The following is a 20,334-nucleotide window of genomic DNA, read 5'->3' on the forward strand; positions in this document are numbered from 1 at the left end:
GCAAAATTTCTCAACAACAGTTATGCCAAAACCCAGCTTCTGAAGCTTTGGTCCCTGAAAAAGGGCCTGTTACAGGAGGCCAGATATTAAAGGCCTAGACTATATAAAGAAGCAACTGAACTGTCCAAGATTGTTCTTGTTCTGAAACTTGATATCCAAAGAGCAAACCTATTGAGAACTTTGAAAGATGGGCTCCTACCAGAGACCTATGTTAGAGGTGGGTGGCCTCTGGTAAACTTTTACCATGTGTGCAGGACCATTTCTTGTTTTTTGTGTTTTCTCTGTGATGCTTTTTCCCCAAGAATAAATGTAGTATGCTTTGTGAAGACTGACTGGGTAGCTGGAGTATACTGATGCAACCCCTGGAGAAAGAGCAAACCACATGTGCTGAACCCTGGTCAGATCTGCTGCGGAAATCACTGTGAGAAGCAGAGTGACTGTAAGCCTAAATTCCTGGAGGCAGAAAGACACAGGTTTCTACCCAAGAGAGGTGACAGGTAGGGCCTGAAACATTTAAGTGTGTGCCTTTGAGGAAACCAAGGAGGGGGAGGGTGTCAAAGGTGCAGTTAACCCTGTGATGGGTGACAAACAGTAAGGGATGGGAAAGAGAAGAGAGAGTTGTAGCAACCTGATTTCACAGTTGTTCATTTTAAACATGTGCATATTATAGAGCTTCAGGGTAGTTTTTAATATGTGTACCAAATAAGAGCAATACGTTGCTATCTATTTTTGACTCACTTATTGTGGATAGCACAGAAGAGATGAGTTTTCAAGGGGAATTTAAACAAGAGGGTACTGGTTTGGCAGGCAAGAGTAGGATGTTCCATAAAGGGGGTCGGCATGACAAGACATGAAAAAAATATGACAAAGAAACAATGGTAACTGAACTTTAGAGAACGTCTGCTGGTGAGTGTTATGCTAGTCACAGGCTGAGTAGACTCATGTTCTAAAATTTCTCCTGTAAGGAAAAGGTCAACTGGGTAGACTTGGTAACGGCTTTGCTTGGAATGGAAACTAAGCACCGAACTAATCTGTGAGCTGACTGAGGGTTGAAAATTCAAAATAAAAGCTCAGTTGTCCTTCCATGGGACAAATGATGGGTCAGGCTGTAGAACTAACATGGAAGGCTAGAAAATGATTGCATAATTAATTCTTAAAACAGTGTGTGGGTGGGGAGGAAGAAGAAGGGGCTTTGCAAGAAATCTAGGTTAAGATTTTAGAAAGTGACATGAGAATAGTTTATACTGGAATGTAAATATATAGTGGAATACCAAAATAAAAACTAACAGCTAATTCTTATTAATATCCCTCGTTGCTTTTATTTATTTAAATTCTTGTTTTCAGATGCTATGGTGATAGATTCCCTATATTTATTATCATGTGCTATTTGCTTTACAGGAGCACCTTGGAGACCCAATCAAGAGCCTATTGTTGAACGTGAAATACAAACAAATTGAAATAAATAAATAAATAAATAAATAAAAAGGCAGTCACTGCCCAAAGAACTCACAATCTAGGATTATGACAAGACCTAATGTGTGGATGAAATAGACAGACATGCAGTAGGATGTGGGATTGAGGAATGGAAAGATGAGGTAACAGTAAAATCATAATATTTAGCATAACAAGCAGTAGTTCTACAGGTTGCTCTTTACTTGTGACAGACTGTGTTAATTAACAGGATAATGGATCTGCTTCCCTTTTGTTGCAGAGACTACTATAATTAACATAATAGTAATCATATATTTAAGGAGAACTAGAGTCTAAAACAACTCCCTTGACTCAGTAAGACCACCACTACTCTCTATTCAAAGCGGGATCCAAGGGGATGACCAGTAGCCCCAGTAAAAAAGGGTGTGTCCAGTGCCATCATTAGAAGCAGTAACAAGATGTCCCCCAAAATTAGAATCAACACAGTCTATGCTAACAGGTCTTCGTCTTTGTTTCTGTGTGTTTGTTATTTTAGGCGCAGGGTAAAATTTTCAAAAGCCTCAAAGTGATTTAGGAGCCTAAATCCCATTTTCAAAAGTGACTTAGGCTCTTAGGAGAGAGAGTATGTGTGTGTGTGTGTGTGTGGGGAGACCAAGCCCTGGTCTATACTGGGGGAGAGGGTGTCGATCTAAGATCGACAACTTCAGCTATGTGAATAGCGTAGATGAAGTCGGTGTATCTTAGGTCGACTTACCTGGCCGTGAGGACAGCGGCAGGTCAACCGCTGCCATTCTCCAGTCGACTCCACTTCCGCCTCTCGCGAGCTGGAGGACAGGGGTCGACGGGAGAGCATTCAGGGATTGATTTATCCGCATCTAGACGAGACGCGATAAATCGATCCCCGATAGATCGATCTCTATCCGCCGATCCAGCGGTTAGTGAATACCTGTCCTAAGACTCACTGAAAATCAAAGGGAGTTGGCATTTAATTCACTTAAGCAACTGTGGAAATCCCACTAGGCACCTATCTGCATCTTTAGCTGGTTAAATACCTTTGTAAATCTGGCCTTAGGAGCCTAAGTTTCATTGAAAGTCAATGGGATTTAAGTATCGGGGGTAGCCGTGTTAGTCTGTATCTACAAAAACAACAATGAGTCTGGTGGCACCTTAAAGACTAACAGATTTATTTAAATGGGATTTAGGCTCCTACATGCCTAAGTCACTTTTGAAAATAAGAAGGTGCTTTAGAAAATTTTATGTTTAGTCCTCTTCAATTAGTTGGATCTATTGATATTTGACTTCTAAATTATATATACACTCACATTCACCATATTAAAGAGTTTATATATCAAATGCAATTCCCCCTTTTTCCTTATTAAGGACTGCCTCAACTGGATCCATAATGTAGTAATGAAAATAAAAGGAGAGGCTATATGATAGAAAGGAATAAAGCTCTCTGTCTTTTACCTTTGGAATACACTGTATGTTTATATACATTTCTTATACTCACTGTATAGCAGATCATCATACAGCAAGGAATAGTACAGGGGTCGGCAACCTTTCAGAAGTGGTGTGCCGAGTCTTCATTTATTCACTCTGATTTAAGGTTTTGCGTGCCAGTAATACATGTTAACCTTTTTAGAAGGTCTCTTTCTATAAGTCTAATATATAACTAAACTATTGTTGTATGTAAAATTAAATAAGGTTTTTAAAATTTTTAAGAAGCTTCATTTAAAATTAAATTAAAATGCAGAGCTCCCCGGACCAGTGGCCAGGACCCGGGCAGTGTGAGTGCCATTGAAAATCAGCTCGCGTGCCGCCTTCGGCACGCGTACCATAGGTTGCCTACCCCTGGAATAGTATAATACAAATTAAGTTCAAACAACAAAGAACTAGAATATTGCTAAAACTATAATAAATAGGAATATATTCAAGTTCAATTCTTTATTTGTTCCTTCATCCATAATATTATTAAAGGCTCATATTTTTGTCAATACTGCTTGTCTTTGAAATGCAGCAATGACTTTATCAGAGAGTTTAGCTAATTTCACTGTATAATTGCTAGGAAGTCAATATATTCTACTAGCAGTGTTGATTCTGAAGGCAAATATTACATCAGAAGACCTCTATTTCTGTGGCATAAAATATAATAGATAATATTTTAGTTGAAATACTCTGCAGTGGTTTAGGGAAAGAAAGATAACATCTGCGAGAAAATAAACTGTCATGTTTCCTTGAGGAAAGTGGATTTCTTTTTAAATACAAAGACAAAGGTAAACATAAAAATGACAAGAAATTTCTAACTATATAATTATAATTCACTAATAAATAAACAAAGATGTCTACAAAATTATTACTAGACATACAATTATAGAATAGGCACAATGAACCAAATTTACAGAATCCTTTTCCTCACCTAGACACACTATGTGTCTATTTACTGAAAAATACAGGCACACCCACAAAATGCCATTTTAGTAGCAGTTCTTGAGTCATTTTTAGTAATTAAATTAATCCCACTACAATTGGTATGACTTTAGAAACCTTAGTTGTTTCCATTAGTCTTTAGAAAAAATCTTTTCAAAATTCATACCCTTAATGTCACAGAAAGGTGTTTTACATGTACAGCTGTTAAAAGCCTGTTTAAATTAAAGCTTTGATTGGGCTTCAAAATAACTTGTACACAATGTATACTATAGTAAGAGTATTATTATTTCTGGTATTTACAATGAAAAGTTTCTTTCAATTATTAAGTTGTGGATGACATTTTATAAAACTATGGTAATGATTAGAAAGTGAAGGCATGATGTAGCACATTCTAACAACAAAAAAGCACTTACTTTTCATTACAAATAGGAGATTTTGTGAAAGTGAATCTTTATTTTTTTCAATAGCTCCAACAATTTCGTAAGTCACCTGCAGTCAAATATAATGGCATAATTAGTAATGTTTAAAACTGCATTTAAAAATCTTTCGCTGTAAAAATTATAGTTGTAGCTGCACAGTTATGGTTGCAACCAGATAAGCCCTGTTTCTAGCCTTCCCCCAATCTCACCAATAACACTGGTCTACAATTTTTGAGAAGTCGTCTGCTTCAGAGATAAAATGTGCTATTTATTATGTATTTTGATGTGCTGAATTCAAATATGACAATTAAAACAACTGATTGGCTACTGTTTCTAAGATATTTAAGTTTTTACATTTTAGATCTATATATATTGTGTAGATAGAGTTTTAATCATAAATTGTAAACTTAGGTCTTTTCATGTGTTTATGGTTGCTTTACATGATAATATTTCACCTGTCCTGTTTATGTAACACTCTAAAAATCAGCAAAAGGGTTATATAAATAAAATTTATTATGAAAGAAAAGGCAAAAACTATTATGTACATAGTTTAGACCTATTCAGTGTCTATTCGGCGCTTCTTGGCTTGTCTCTTGTATTCATTAAATGGAGCATCTCTTGTCACTGTCCAGCAATAGTCTGCAAGCATTGATGGGCTCCATTTGCCCTGATAGCGTTTCTCCATTGTTGCAATGTCCTGGTGAAATCGCTCGCTGTGCTCGTCGCTCACTGCTCCGCAGTTCGGAGGAAAAAAATCTAGATGAGAGTGCAAAAAATGTATCTGTAGTGATATGTTGCAACCAAGGCTTTTGTATGCCTTGAGAAGGTTTTCCACCAACAACCTGTAGTTGTCTGCCTTGTTGTTTCCGAGAAAAAATGTTGCCACTAACTGGAAGTCTTTCCATGCCGTCTTTTCCTTGCCACGCAGTGCATGGTCAAATGCATCATCTCGAAGAAGTTCACGAATCTGAGGACCAACAAAGACACCTTCCTTTATCTTAGCTTCACTTAACCTTGGAAATTTTCCACGGAGGTACTTGAAAGTTGCTTGTGTTTTGTCAATGGCCTTGACAAAGTTCTTCACCAGACCCAGCTTGATCTGTAAGGGTGGTAACAATATCTTCCTTGATTCAACAAGTGGTGGATGCTGAACACTTTTCCTCCCAGGCTCCAATGACTGTCGGAGTGGCCAATCTTTCTTGATGTAGTGGGAATCTCTTGCACGACTATCCCATTCGCAGAGAAAACAGCAGTACTTTGTGTATCCAGTCTGCAGACCAAGCAAGAGAGCAACAACCTTCAAATCGCCACAAAGCTGCCACTGATGTTGGTCATAGTTTATGCACCTCAAAAGTTGTTTCATGTTGTCATAGGTTTCCTTCATATGGACTGCATGACCAACTGGAATTGATGGCAAAACATTGCCATTATGCAGTAAAACAGCTTTAAGACTCGTCTTCGATGAATCAACGAACAGTCTCCACTCATCTGGATCATGAACGATGTTGAGGGCTGCCATCACACCATCGATGTTGTTGCAGGCTACAAGATCACCTTCCATGAGGAAGTATGGGACAAGATCCTTTTGACGGTCATGGAACATGGAAACCCTAACATCACCTGCCAGGAGATTCCACTGCTGTAATCTGGAGCCCAACAGCTCTGCCTTACTCTTGGGTAGTTCCAAGTCCCTGACAAGGTCATTCAGTTCAACTTGTGTTATGAGGTGTGGTTCAGAGGAGGAGGATGGGATAAAATGTGGGTCCTGTGACATTGTTTCAGGACCAGATGTTTCATCCTCTTCCTCGTCTGACTCAAATGAGAATGATTCTGGTGCATCAGAAACCATCAGTCCTTTTCCGTGGGGTACTGGGCATATAGCTGATGGAATGTTTGGATAATGCACAATCCACTTTTTCTTCTTTGACACACTTTTCCCAACTGGAGGCACCATGCAGAAGTAACAATTGCTGGTATGATCTGTTGGCTCTCTCCAAATCATTGGCACTGCAAAAGGCATAGATTTCCTTTTCCTGTTCAACCACTGGCCAAGATTTGTTGCACAAGTGTTGCAGCATATGTGTGGGGCCCACCTCTTGTCCTGATCTCCAATTTTGCAGCCAAAATAAAGGTGATCAGCTTTCTTAACCATAGTGGTTATACTGCGTTTTTGTGATGCAAAAGTCACTTCACCACAAACATAGCAGAAGTTATCTGCACTGTTCACACAAGTACGAGGCATCTCTGCTCACTTTGGCTAAACAGAAATGTGTTCCTTTGCAAAATCAAACACTGACAAATAAGAGAGCACGACACTGTATGATTTCTAGAGCTGATATAGGGCAATTTGTTCAGCAGAGTGATGTAAGCTTCGTTATGATTGCCTCATCCATGACTTCTAGGAATAACATGATTCAATTCATATAATGTATGACGCAATACCAGCTTCAGATTGCATCATTCCTTGTTTCGCCTAAAAAGCAAGTACTGTCCAAACCCAGTCACAGATTTATTCATAGATCCAGTCAAAGATGTATTTTAGACATTTCTGGTTTAAATTGAGATCCCTTCCCTTTATAACTCACTTATCCTCCGCCATTCCCAGGTCAAGGGTCGTATATATTGACCCATTAGCATATCTTGAAAACTAGAGCCAATCAACAATTTTAAGCATCATTTTTATTCTCAGTGACCCAGAATTAGTAAAGTTTGACTACATTTATTTCAGAAGCATTTTGGCTGTAGAGCAGTGTAATTTTAACTAGAATTAGTTTGGCCTTATTTATTCTGTTTCTGCAAAGTGTGCTAAAATTAAGTCAAACTGATTTTGAGATACATGCACTTCGAAATTATTCAGAATTACGATTTTGACTGATATCTATCATCTCTTTGTGTCCCAACAGATCAAAACTGGCTTGTTGCTATGCTTTCAAGCTTTCCATACAGTTAAATGCCCTTGACGACTAGCGCGTAGGCTGCATTTGAAGGAAACCATTTTAATAAAGCACTATTGTTAAGATCTTTTGTATTTTTGTATGTAATTGTAAGTGTGTGCGTGTGCCTGTGTAGCTTTGAGACCTCATGGGGAGATGCAGAGTTATTTTGTTGACATGCTAGGTAGCCAGACAAGGTTAGACTCATCAGAACCAACTAGGCAATGAGCTCATAGAGAAAACGTGAGCAAGTGATTATATCCATACTACACCATTTTAAGTGCTTTGCAGTCATTAGTTAATCCCCACAGCAGCACTGTGAGGTAGGACATTGTAGTATGATTTCCACTTTATAGGTGGGATGCTACAGAGAATTGATTATGAGCACAGTCTCTCTTCAGGCTCTTTTTACTTATGTCACATTTTTAAAGATACAGAGTAAAGATAACCTTTAGTAAAAGGGTGGATTTTGGAACAGCACAACAGGCCTCTATCACATATTTGTTACCTCATAAATGGTCTATAGAAAGGAAATCTCCCTGGACATGAAACTCACAGCCCTGAGATATTGCAACTAATACAGCAGTGTTTCTCCTCAGCAACAAAAGTTATCCTGAGTACTTCAAATCTCTCCTTTGGTCACTACACTGGCTCCCCATTGATACCTAGATCAAATTCAAGATCTTGGTCCTATTCTTCAAGGAATTCAAAGGCCATGGGCCAAGGAACTAAAACACCACTAGAAGTGCTGGGGTGGGGACCCCAGACAACAGTTTCACTACTCTGGCACAATGAAGTTGTCTACTGCATAAGAAAAGTTTACCTGTGCAGGAGACAGAGCCTTCTTGGGACCTGCCCAAGACTGTAGGAGCAACTCTTACGGGATCTAGGAACCACAATAAACCTCCCCACTTTTTATTCCAAGGACAGAATGCACTTCTTTGACTGAGTGATCAACAAGAAAAACACATAGTACTGCAGACATCCACCTCCGACAAAAAACAAAACCCAACTAAAACAAAACCAGTCACATACAATTATTCCCCCAAGTAGAGGAAGAGAGAAAAAAAGTAAAGACCTACATGTGATGGATTCCAGTCATGTTGCTTAATATACTACTGGAAGGCACTCAGATACCACAGTGATAGCCACAGTATAAGATTCTTGAATAGCATAACAAAGCGTAACACAGTAATACAAACACCACCTTCCCTCCTTTATGGGTCCATCACTCCTGGAGCACAGTTGTCCATGGTGATGGGAAAATGGAACCCAAAGTGGTTCTCAATCTCTTGTTTTTCTGTATTCAAATTTCCAAATTTAATTTTGTATTAACATCAGTTTTAATATTTCATCTCACATTATATGTATGTTAAAATGCTAAAATGATTTCTCTCATATCTAACAATTTTAAGTAGATGCAAACCATGACTAAGGCTGAAAACAAGACCTGCATTAATAATACACCTTGGGTACAATTTTGAAAGACACCTAATGTAAGCTTAAGTCCCATTTTTAATATTACATACACATGTAGAGTCTCAGTCCCAGTGTCATTCAAAGAAATTTAGGCTCTTATGGTACTTAGGCACTTAGTAATACTGATAAGTAAAATAAGTTGCTTTAATTAGGTCATTTGGCAATTATGTAATGCTGTACAGGCAGTCCTCGGACTTACAACACAATTGGTTCCTGAAAATCGCGTCTTAAGTCGAAAACGTAACTCGAATTTCCCATAGGAACAATGTCAGATCGAGCATTGTAAAGTCGAAACCCACGTTGTAAAGTTGAAACACGATGACAATTTATAAACATCATAACTTGAACATTGTAAAGTCGAGGACTGCCTGTATTAGTCGTGAAAAAAGATTATATGACTTGGATCTATGTAACATGTTATGTTAATTACATCATTTGACAATTACTTAGAATGACATCGGTCATAGAAAAGGCCTGACAATAGAACTGCATGCCATTTCTTTTTTTTTTTATGACAGATGCAATATTATGTAATTCTTTAATGGCACCTCTTATGAACAGGCAGCATATTTACTAAACTATTAGTATAATTTAAGTACACTATTAAATGCTTTTAGTGTTCTTAAAATAAATGTTTCACCATATTTCTCCATGAAAAATAATTTACAGCACTTATTTTACAAATCCATAACATCATTTCTTAATTGAGAATGTTAGTTTTTAACTAAATTAGAAGAAGAGTTACTATCAGTGGTTATAGTATGTAAAGCAGGTGAAGATAATAAATTATCCTTATATGTCTGCACAGAAGTGAACAAATTTGGGAACCTGGGGTACTGATATAATTCAGTACTAAATGCTGGATTTCTTTTTTTAATAAGACATCTCTTATATTACTTGTGATACGTAAAACAATTAGGAATCTTATTTATGATGAAATTACTATTCTCACTAACAGGGTACGTCTACATAGCAAAAACAACCCTGTGATACCAAGTTTCAAAGCCCAGTCTGCTAACTTAGGCTTGCAGGTCTTGCGCTGCAGGGCTAAAAATAAGTGTAGACATTTGGGCTTAGGCAAGAGACTGGTCTCCGAGACCCTCCTCACTTGCTGGGCTTCAGAGCCCAGGCTCCAGTCAAAGCCTTCATGTGTACACTGCTATATTTAACCCCACAGTGCTAGCCCTGCATGCCTGAGTCAGTTGACCTGGGCTCTGAGACTTGCTGCTGCAGGTTTTTTATTGCTGTGTATATATATATATACACACACCCCCACACTTTTTCTTGCTGACATGGTGAATTAAGTCAATGCTTCAACTCACTGAAGAGTGATTCTGTAAAAGTGGTCTTGTGGGGCTTCATATGTACTATCTCATAGTGATTCTAGTTCACATGTGCTCAGTTCATAAGTAAAAAGATGTTCTACTTTTTTGCCAGCCTTGTACATTCAGTCATCCACTCGGACAGTGCTGCTAGCTTTGAATGTCAATTTGTCCACTTCTCTCATAAATCTCTACACTTTCAAATTTCTACACTCCTTATGCATGCAATATGCTTCCTAGACTAATCAAAAATTAGTCCACTCCTTCTTCGTATCCATTCCTCAGCATCAACTTCTGCTGTGGTGCCTACAAGAAATGGCTACATTGAATTGTTGTCAAGCACAGCTAATATTTTTAATTGTAAATTATTCAGAACCATCAAAATGTCCACATAGCTAACCTATGTAACTGCATGCCCCTATCCTCATAACACCTTTCCACCTTCCCCACTCCCCTTCTGCTGTTTATTACAATTGTTTGTTGCATCTCATTTCAAGCTCTTTGGGGCAGAGACTATATCTACTTACGTATTTGAACAGCAGCTAAAGTAATGTTTGGGGTCGTTGGGTGCTAACACAATATAAATTAAACACAGTCATATGTACAGTACCACATGACATATGGTTTCAATAAAAATAAAAGTGGGTGAAGTTCAGAGGGGAGGGTTTTTTGTTCCTTATTTTCTAAACCCAGTTAGTCTACCCTTAAAGGTTTTCACTATTTTTAGTGCCACAGAATCAATAATAAGCCAAAGCAGAACCTGGGAACTAGCCCCTTTAAAAAAATAGGGAAAGTACATATCTGAATTTATGACTCAGGCCTTTAATGGACTCAAACTTGAACCCCAAAGATAACTGGGAAAGAATGATCAGGATTTGAACTTTGATCTGGCTCAAAGTGCATCTGCATTCAAATCAGTTAAAAAGTAATGCCTGGCTGTTTTAATAATGAGATAAAGTGTAATAAGCATATTTTGCATTGTTTTGATAGTATTACATTGTTGTGGTGGGTTATCCACATTATGTAAAATTAATTTAACATTTCATGCTGATAAAGCATCTCACTGTGAAACTCTGCAAGACATTTAAGATGTAGACACTGGTCTTAATTTGCAGTTAAAACATTTAAATTCGGTTAATGGTAAAAAAAGACATTTATCATTTTGCATAATTTAAATGAACACACTGAGTGCAGATATCAACACACTGGGCCCTCATTGGTATTTTATTTATTACTTTCCTGCCAGAAGATAAAGATGTAGATAAAAGAAGCTATCAAGTCTTTGATGAAACAGTGAGATCACTTACAAGCTTGAACCTATCAATCTCTTTAGTTTTCTTTCTAGAACCTAAACCTTGTTAAGTGAACATTCTTCATATATTCTGACATGATTTAGTTGAACACACTGATAGAAATAATAGACCATGAAGACACACATCTATTTAGCAGCAAGAATTGGCTAGGGGTTTTTTGGGGGTTCTTTTTTTGGGGGGGGGGGAGAGGCGGGAAAGACCTGTAAATAAACCTCCAAAACCAGGTCTGATTAAAAAAAAAAAACACAACAACTAACTTCTCTCTGTGAAAGAGAACATCTTTGTCAAATAACCTTTAGTGGCTCAGGTATAACTTAGAGTAGACTGATTTGATTGTTCTGTCTGGGGATTTAGCCTGGGGAAAAAATAAAGAAAATAAAAGCTTCCCTATTGATTAATCCCTCTATTTGGTCTTTTGATTTAAAGGTTCAGTTTCAGAGTCTGCCTGGGCTGTAAAACGGTCTCACACAAGGCTCCCATTGGTGAAGGTGAGTTGACAGTTGAGAGAGGTATTTTTGACACATACATAGTTGGGAAATTGAACGGACATTGATCTGCACTTAAAGGACATTATGTAAACAGCTTTAAAGAGCAAAGAAGCCGGTCTTTTGGTCTGATCCGTTTATTACAATTCTGTAGGTCAAAACTGTGGCAAGGTATGTAATGTCAAGGGGTCTATCAAATTTGTTAATGTGTTCGTAAATTTAGGCTGCATAAAGCTTGAGTTATAATGACAAATTGTTCAGATAACGTAGATTACATACAGATAGAATCTCTCAAGTATCAGTACATTAAATGTCTCCGATGGTTTAAGATGTGGCTGTTAGCATAGTACTAGGATGATATATTTCAGATTTACTTACTGGTACATTAACACCATTTATAAGAAAAGAGATATTTTGAGCCCTGGCAAATGTTCAGTAATGGAATACTATCCTTTCGTCCTAAAAAAATCACTTCCATCAGCAATGCTAACAGATCAGTAATATAATTCATGAGAAACCCTGATGGCATGTGGGAGCCAGAGACATGTGGATGTCAGTGTTCTGAATCCAAGTATCTCCAAATTCTATATTGCACTTTACTGGTGCAATTCCATCAGATGGTGAAATTCATTTATCAAATAAAATAAAAAAACAGTATTAGATTCAGCAATACATATTCATAGTGTGTAGTATGGGACTTAGCTACTTCAGAGACTGTCTTTTCATCCATGATGCCTCAAGAAAACTACACACCACAGGGAAAATGCAGCGGAATACACCCAGGCTGAGTATTAGACCCTAGGAACAAAGCATTCTCAGAAGCAAGACCCCAGCTGTGCAACCCCTTTCCAGAAGAGATCAGACTAAGCCCTAGCCTGGTGGTGTTCAGATCAAGGTGTAAAACAACTTTTTGATAAATCCTGCCATCAGAATTGATTTTTTTTTAAAATCCTAACACTCAAAGTCATGTTCCTCTCCCACTGCTCCAAAAGAACAAAACCAAAACTCCCCAAAAAAGATCTTCTTGTTCTGTTTATGCTCCTTTAAGTACTTACATTCTGTGATGCTAAGTGCTAAATAACATCCTAGAACAAACAGACATTATATGTAAAGATGATATGGTGTTCTGTTCAGTTGCAGAATGAAACTCAGAGATAAAGTAATGCACATACCCGTGAAACCCTACTTCTGCCTGCTTGTGCATATCCATTATGGTATAGTCTTTAATTAGATGATCACATACTATTTTTTCCACATGATACCTGCCTCATTCTGTTAAATCTCTCTAATGCCTCACTCTTTCCAGTCTCCCACCTTCAAAATCCTTCTCTCACACAGTATTGCTTCTCCCTCCCCACTCCTTGCTCCCCTCCCTCCCCCACCCATAAATCAAAGAAATAAACAAATGTAACTTTATATTGTATTATTATAGGTGATTGCTACTGCACTTTTTTCTGCAATATCAGATGCACAGCTGTCAATACCCATGTAGCATCTGGTAATGTTTTCTTCACTGAAATCAGCCGAACAATCTCACAACAAATACAGTGAATGCATGAGCCAAGAAAAGAACCCAGAATTTCTGGCACCAGGACTGCCAAACCACCTGCCACATAGGGCCCTGGGTCATAACGATTCCCTATGAGGGCCAGGGTGAAGTGCTAGCATGATTTGTTTGTTCTGTACCACATAGTGTGAAGAAGCCATTTCACACTGACTAAGAAATATGTGGCAACAATAATTTGAGCTACCTAAGGTTATCAGGCTGTCCGCCCTCTACTGTTTAACAGAAGACTCGTATCCATTGTAACTTTCTACCAAACACACACTGGTTCTAGACAAACTGACTGACTTTAAATGGGTAACCTTACAGGGTTGAAAGCTCCATATTAAATTATCAAATGCCTTTGTACAGGTCATTCATTTTCTACCCTCTGAGCCTAATTCACTTGTCATTTACACTCATGTCAATCATGAGAAACTTCATTGAAGTTAAGGGAGTTACATCAGAGGAAAATTGGTATAAGTGAAATCAGAATCAGGCCCCCTTGTTTTAAATGTTGGGATCTCAAAGTCAATGAGTCATCCAAGTGTTGCTTTACACTTCATTTACTTCAAATACATTTAATTGAACAAGAGTATAACAATGGCTACCAAATACCGCCAAACTATACTGATACAAAAAGTATGAAAATCTTATTTTGGATTGCCAATACAACCTGATATATTTAAAGGTCTGATTTGCTAGCAATTTGCACCATAAAGCACTTAACAAAATGTAGTAACAGCACAAGCTTAAGAACAGAATCAGCAAAAGTAAAATCCCTTAAAAATTCCTGGGGTGGTTTTTTAAATGAACCCATTAGGCTATGTTGGTTTGGGAAAATCTGCATTTTATGTACTTATTTATTAAACAACTATTCTTCTGTTGAAGAAATGATACTCTGTGATAGTGACATAATGATCCCAGGAGAAATGAAAAATGCGAATGTATTTTTGAAAAATGCTCAACCACCATTCAAACAGGGACGCTTTAACATTTCAAAAGGATCTTTCTATCTTTGCAAGACAAGAGCCTCTTACCCTCAGTCAGCATCCTATCAACAGCTTGTCAAGTCTTGCACACACTGGGCCAGCTCCTTAGCTGTTGTACAGAGTATCTGCACTGACTTTAATGGGGCTATGGGGATTTACATCAGCAGAGGCGCTGGCCCATTGTTCATACTTTAGATTAAACATCATTAATAGTACTGGGGAAAGGTCAAACCAAAAGTCTCTTTAATAAAATGAAATTCTAAGGATAAAACACAAATGAATGAAAGGTATACCATTTACCACTCAAGTCCTAAGTTTTGGAACTAGGTACCTGAGGCTTTGATCTTAATTAATGGTCCTATTGAGTGTTTTGTAAGAGGATACCTACCACAAGCACGTTCCTCCCTCCCCCAGCCCCCATGTGGCTTTTTCAATGTGCTTATTGTTCTTGTTATGAGTTTAATTTTCATTCCTTAACTGCTTCACTGCTGCTCATTCATGCCAACTTGCATATTGTTCTGGGGCGCGGTAGCATTCTAGCACTATTTTGACATATCTTTATCATTACAATAGAACATCGTGTCATGCAATCTACCTAGCTATCGTAGTTATACAGCACCTATCACCACACTATCTAAGCCCAATATGTTTGCTACACTGAGCAGTACTGCAGGAGAATGTTGCTCTAACTACCTGGCATGATGAAGAGTTATAAGTTATGCACTCTTGGTGAAAAGCTCCATTTCTCTTGGGTGTGTGTGTGTGTGTGCATGCGTATGCGCAATATAGTGTATACGTTCTAACAATCTATTCAACATCATTTGTAATTAAGTACAGTAATCAGATATCCCAGTTAACCATGCTTGTATAATTAGCCTAACTAATTATAGTGAAATTGAGGTTTTCATTGATCAACTTGTTTACCAAGCTTACCTTTCCTGTCTTCTCCTCAATCTAATTAGACATAAGGACCAAATCCTGCAATTCTTATTCTGTGTCCTTACATGATGATTTCATTTGGAGTTTTGATTAGATAATGACTGTAGGGTTTAAACCATTGATTCTATACACTACATTCAGAACACAGAACATCAGCAGCATATCAAAATGAGCCTGAAGAAGGATTTTTGAAATTTCCTTTGGGCCAAGAAATTCTCATATTGGCCCTGTCCATCACCATCTTGTACTGTGGCATATTAAATACCAAGAGAAAACATAAAGGAGTATAAAATATATTTCCCATATCAGCAAAAAGAGAAAAGTGATTGTCCTACTATCAGAATGGTGCCTGCACTTTTTAAAAAAAAAATCTGATTTTGATTGGTAGGACAGAGGAACAGTGTGCAGACAGAGATGAAGGAAGAGAATTAATGTAAGAAGAGGGAGAAAGAGTACTGGATTTCAAAGCCAGTCAAAATTTTCCAAATTATGATTTTTTGTTGGAAAAAAAATGTGATGTATTTTTCACAAAAGTTGCCAAAAATTCACCCTGTTTTTTGACCATCTGGAGTGAAATTTCAAAAAAGCACAATATTTTGGTGTACATTTTCACAAAAAGAATCATTTTTTTTAAACCAGATCTCTGCAACAAGATTTTCAAAACCTTTCCTAGGCCAAGAAATTCTCATAGTGGCCCTACCAATCATCACCTTGTACCTTGTCATATTAAGGATCAAGAGAAAACAAAGGAGCAGAGGCACCGTCTTTCTAAGTGGCTCAACCCCCGCTCCATCTGAGGCCCCGCCCCCACTCCATCTCTTACCCCAACCCCCTACCCCGCCTCTTCCCACCCCATCTCACCCTGCCCCATTCCATCCCCTCCCCCAGTGTGCCCCACCCTCGCTCCTCCCCCACCTCCTGCACACCACTGAAAAGCTGATCATGAAGGGCAGGAGGTGCTGCGAGGGAAGGGAAGGAGCTGATCAGTGGGGCCCACCAGTGGGCGGGAGATGCTGGGGGGAGGGGGAGGAGCTGATTAGGGTGCTCTCAATGGGTCCTGAGCACCCACTATTTTTTTTCCCATGGGTGCTCCAGCCCTGGAGTACCTACATAGTCGGCACCTATGTAAAGGAGTATAAACTATGAATGACAGCCTATGAATTTTGAGATATTAGATTCTTTCTAACAATGTATTGTCAGATAAACTGATTTGTTTATAATGGACTCAGCTCCTTCTGTTAGCTGTCAGAAGTTGTTAGTTCAGAAGCTTTGAGGAATCTCTTTTGTCCTTACTGCTCTTTTCCTTAGCCATATATGATTCATTACTCACTTCCCTCCACTCACTTACCCTTCCAGCGTAATGCATAACAGTGAAGGTGGGACTCTGATCCTTTGGTGCAACATTGCCATTTCCATCTTTCATGGAAGAATATACTGCATTTGTGTCTGAGGTTTCCAGGTACGATTGAAGGCGTTTAGAAAGATTCTGTTCTATTGACCAAATGGATTGGCTTTCTTCATCCAGCATGGCCAAAAAACCTGATGGTTTCTGAAATGAAAAATGGATGATCTTAGATTTCTCTGTTTTTACTCATTGGCAGTAAACTATTCTTCCATTTACAGTAAATGTCTTGTTTATTAAACAGAATTGTGTATCGCTGTAGAAAAAAATCTTTCGGTTAAAGTCTGCTAAGCACAAGAGATAGTCAAAAAATGCAAAAATTCACATTTGATTTACTCTAAAATTGTGATCACTAATCTCTTAAGAAAACAGCAAGGGATTATGCTATTTCATAGAAATCATACTCCAGAAATCAATTCCATGGTCACAACAGGAGTCAGAAATCTGTAGTAGCATCTAGGGACTGTATACAGACCCTACGTGTGGGGGCCAGTGGATCAGTAAAGGCAGTTGACCTCTGCCAAACCCTTTACCCCATACTGGTGCACAGGGCAGTTATGGAGGCCTGCTTCTATGAACTTTTTGCCCGTCACCTTCTCTAGAGACACCTAAATCAGAAACTGCTAGTCTGGATTTTTATTAGCCTAAAACAGAGACCATGTGTATAAATATAAATCGTGTATAAATGGGTTTGAAAACTACCTGAAAGAAAAAATCCAAGGCTTCTGTATGGTTACCAGGAGAATATGTTGTTTCCATAGTAACTCCTTCCTGTACACATTCTGCTTGCTCTTGTAGAAAAAGCACTTCATTGATATACCAGTGTATCTTCTCGTTGATCATGTTCACACACAGCTGTTGTAAAAAGGAAAAATAAGTAATAGAAATTTACAAAATAATTCATCAATACAGACTTTACTCTGTATCTAATATCAAACTTGATGAAATGTTGATGTACAATGTGTGATCTCTTGTTAAACCAGAGATTAGGAAGACACTGGGGAAATGTACATTGTAACTACTATTAGTACTAAATTGAAAAGAAACAGTTCTCTGTTTATACTGATTATTGTGAATTCTACATATTAGTCCAAATTTTACCAGTACTCTGATATACTGGTGTAAATCTCAAGTAATTCCACTTATTAAAGTGGAATTACATCACATTTACATAAAACACCACCGTGAGGGAAGGTAGTGCATCATGGGACTCCAATGGCCATAGTTCATAATGGGAGATGAAGCCTGGCTGGAGAGCCCAATCAATAGAGGAGAATGGGGACATGAGGCAGCCAAACTTTAATTCCGACAGAGCAATGCATCAAAATGTGTTCGTTTCCAGCTGAAAATGTTTGGGTTTTGGCAGAAAATGGAAAACTTCGTTTCAAGTATACAGCTTTTTGACAACAAACAAAGAAACAAAACCCCCAGAATATTTTCTTCAGAAAGCACACACATTTTGCAAAAAAAATTGTCTAGCTGAGAAGCCAAATTTCAACTGAAAAATAGTCATTTTTTTGATTGGACATTTTTTAAAAATAGAGATATCAGCCTGTGGAAGAATAAATATTCAATTACTTCATGGAAGAGTGTTTCTTGAAGTATTTTATTCAAATTAAGTGGGAAATAGTCATAACTAAGAAAACCGAGGATTGGAAAACTGAATTATGAGGAAAGATTAAAGACTGAATGCATCCAGTCTCTTTTCAGATTAGACCTTAGTCACATGTTTATTTTGGCTAGAAATGGTGTCATCCAGGAATAAAGGATGTAAAAATAGTTCCAATCAATTATGTTTTTTTTTAAATGACTAAAATATGTAGTTCAGTCTTGAAAGTACATGATTTACCATTAAGATCAGCAAAAAGACTCCAAATAATGGACATTTCCAAACAGCTTTTGTACTTTAAAACCTAATACTAATGCAATCTGCTTGCAATCAGTGAAGCTGTGTAGCATGACCAAAAAAAAAAAAAAAAAAAAAAAAAAAAAATTTATAATTGAGTGCATATCCAAATACAGAATAATACAAAATAAAAGTCTTAAATGCAACCATCTATTTTTAAAGTGATATTTCTAAAAATTAATCAATTTCACAACTTTTTCTCAAACACTTAAAACTGAAACTAGAAAACTGAATTACACAAACAAGCAATAAATTTAGGAAAAGATACTTTTTATATAACTTTATATAATCTATTATCCTTCAGTTTCAGAATTCTAATTCCAGTTACAGAATCCTTCTTCCAGAAAAATCTTAACATTACTTTTAAGAGACATCTATAACATAAAAAAATCTTTTGTTTAACAGAGTATCTGAATCCTCATTATGACAAAAATTTGTGCCATGAACACATTCATGACCAGATACCATTTAATTTTGCACAAGAATATTTTTTTAAAAAAGGTAATTAGTTAAAATAACTTGCCATGAGTTCAAGATTATAGAATCATAGGAGTGGAAGGGATCTTGAGAGGTGATCTAAAGTCCAGTCCCCGGCACCCAAGGCAGGACTAAGTATTAACTAGACCATCCCTGACAAGTGTTTGTCTAACCTGCTCTTAAAATATCTCCAGTGATGGAGATTCCACAACCTCCCTAGGCAATTCATTCCACTGCTTAACCACCCTGACTGTTAGGAAGTTTTTCCTAATGTCCAACCTAAACCTCCCTTGCTGCAATTTAAGCCCATTGCTTCTTGTCCTATCCTCAGAGGTTAAGAAGAACTTTTTTTTCTCCTTCTTCCTTGTAAGAACCTTTTATGACCTTGAAAACAAAGCCAGTTTTTTCAATGGTCATGTTTTCTAAACCTTTAAACATCTTTGTTGCTCTTCTCTGGACTTTCCTGAAATTTGGCCACATCTTTCCTGAAATGTGGTGCCCTGAAGTGGACACAATACTCCAGTTGAGGCCTAATCAGCGTGGATTAGAGCAGAAGAATTACTTCTCGTGTCTTGCTTACAACACTCCTGCTAATACATCCCAGAATTTTTGCAACAAAATTACACAGTTGACTCATATATAGCTTGTGGTCCACTATGACCCCCAGATCCCTTTCCGCAGTACTCCTTCCTAGGCAGTCATTTCCCATTTTGTATATATGCAACTCATTGTTCTTTCTAAGTGGAGTACTTTGCATTTGTCCTCATTGAATTTCATCCTATTTACTTCAGACCATTTCTCCAGTTTGTCCAGATCTTTTTGAATTATAATTCTATCCAGGGCCGTGCAGAGGTGGGGGGCAAGTGGGGCAATTTGCCCCAGGCCCTCGGCCACGCAAGGGCCCCCATGAGAATGTCGGAAGCTCCCCCCTGCCTCTGCCTTCCCCCGGCGCCTTAGCACGCAGCGTCCAGGAGCGGCCCTGGACAGCACTGCAGCCACGTGGCCTGAGCGCCTCCCACTCGGAGCCACGTGGTAAGGGGGCTCCGAGCTCTGGGCAGAGGGGCAGGAGCTCAGGTCCCGTGGAGCCACGCCACTGCAGCGCTGTCCAGGGCCACTCCTGGACGCGGCACGCTGAAGCTCCGGGAGAGGGGGGAGGCGGGAGTAAGCAGCATGGTAAGCCCCTCTGAGCCGGGCACTCCCAACCCCACCCTCCCCCAGCCCTGACCCCCCCCAGCTCTGAGCCCAGCCCCTCTGAGCTGGGCACCC

The 20,334-nt window shown here is 38.4% G+C and overlaps 1 protein-coding gene across 4 annotated transcripts in view; it reads right to left on the minus strand.

Moving 5' to 3' along the window:
- The window catches only part of MYO16 (myosin XVI), a 568,549-nt gene that overhangs the window by 114,451 nt on the left and 433,764 nt on the right, over window positions 1–20,334 (minus strand). For all 4 annotated transcript variants that reach the window (XM_005304985.5, XM_065581026.1, XM_042844168.2 and 1 more), the window contains exons 22-24: window positions 17,388–17,540; window positions 16,632–16,832; window positions 4,272–4,347 (exon numbers count right to left, since the gene is read on the minus strand). In XM_005304985.5, the coding sequence (XP_005305042.2) occupies window positions 4,272–4,347; window positions 16,632–16,832; window positions 17,388–17,540 (430 nt within the window). The remainder of the gene's footprint in view (window positions 1–4,271; window positions 4,348–16,631; window positions 16,833–17,387; window positions 17,541–20,334) is intronic.

Source organism: Chrysemys picta, chromosome 1, assembly GCF_011386835.1.
Source record: "Chrysemys picta bellii isolate R12L10 chromosome 1, ASM1138683v2, whole genome shotgun sequence".
NCBI classification, from domain to species: domain Eukaryota; kingdom Metazoa; phylum Chordata; order Testudines; family Emydidae; genus Chrysemys; species Chrysemys picta.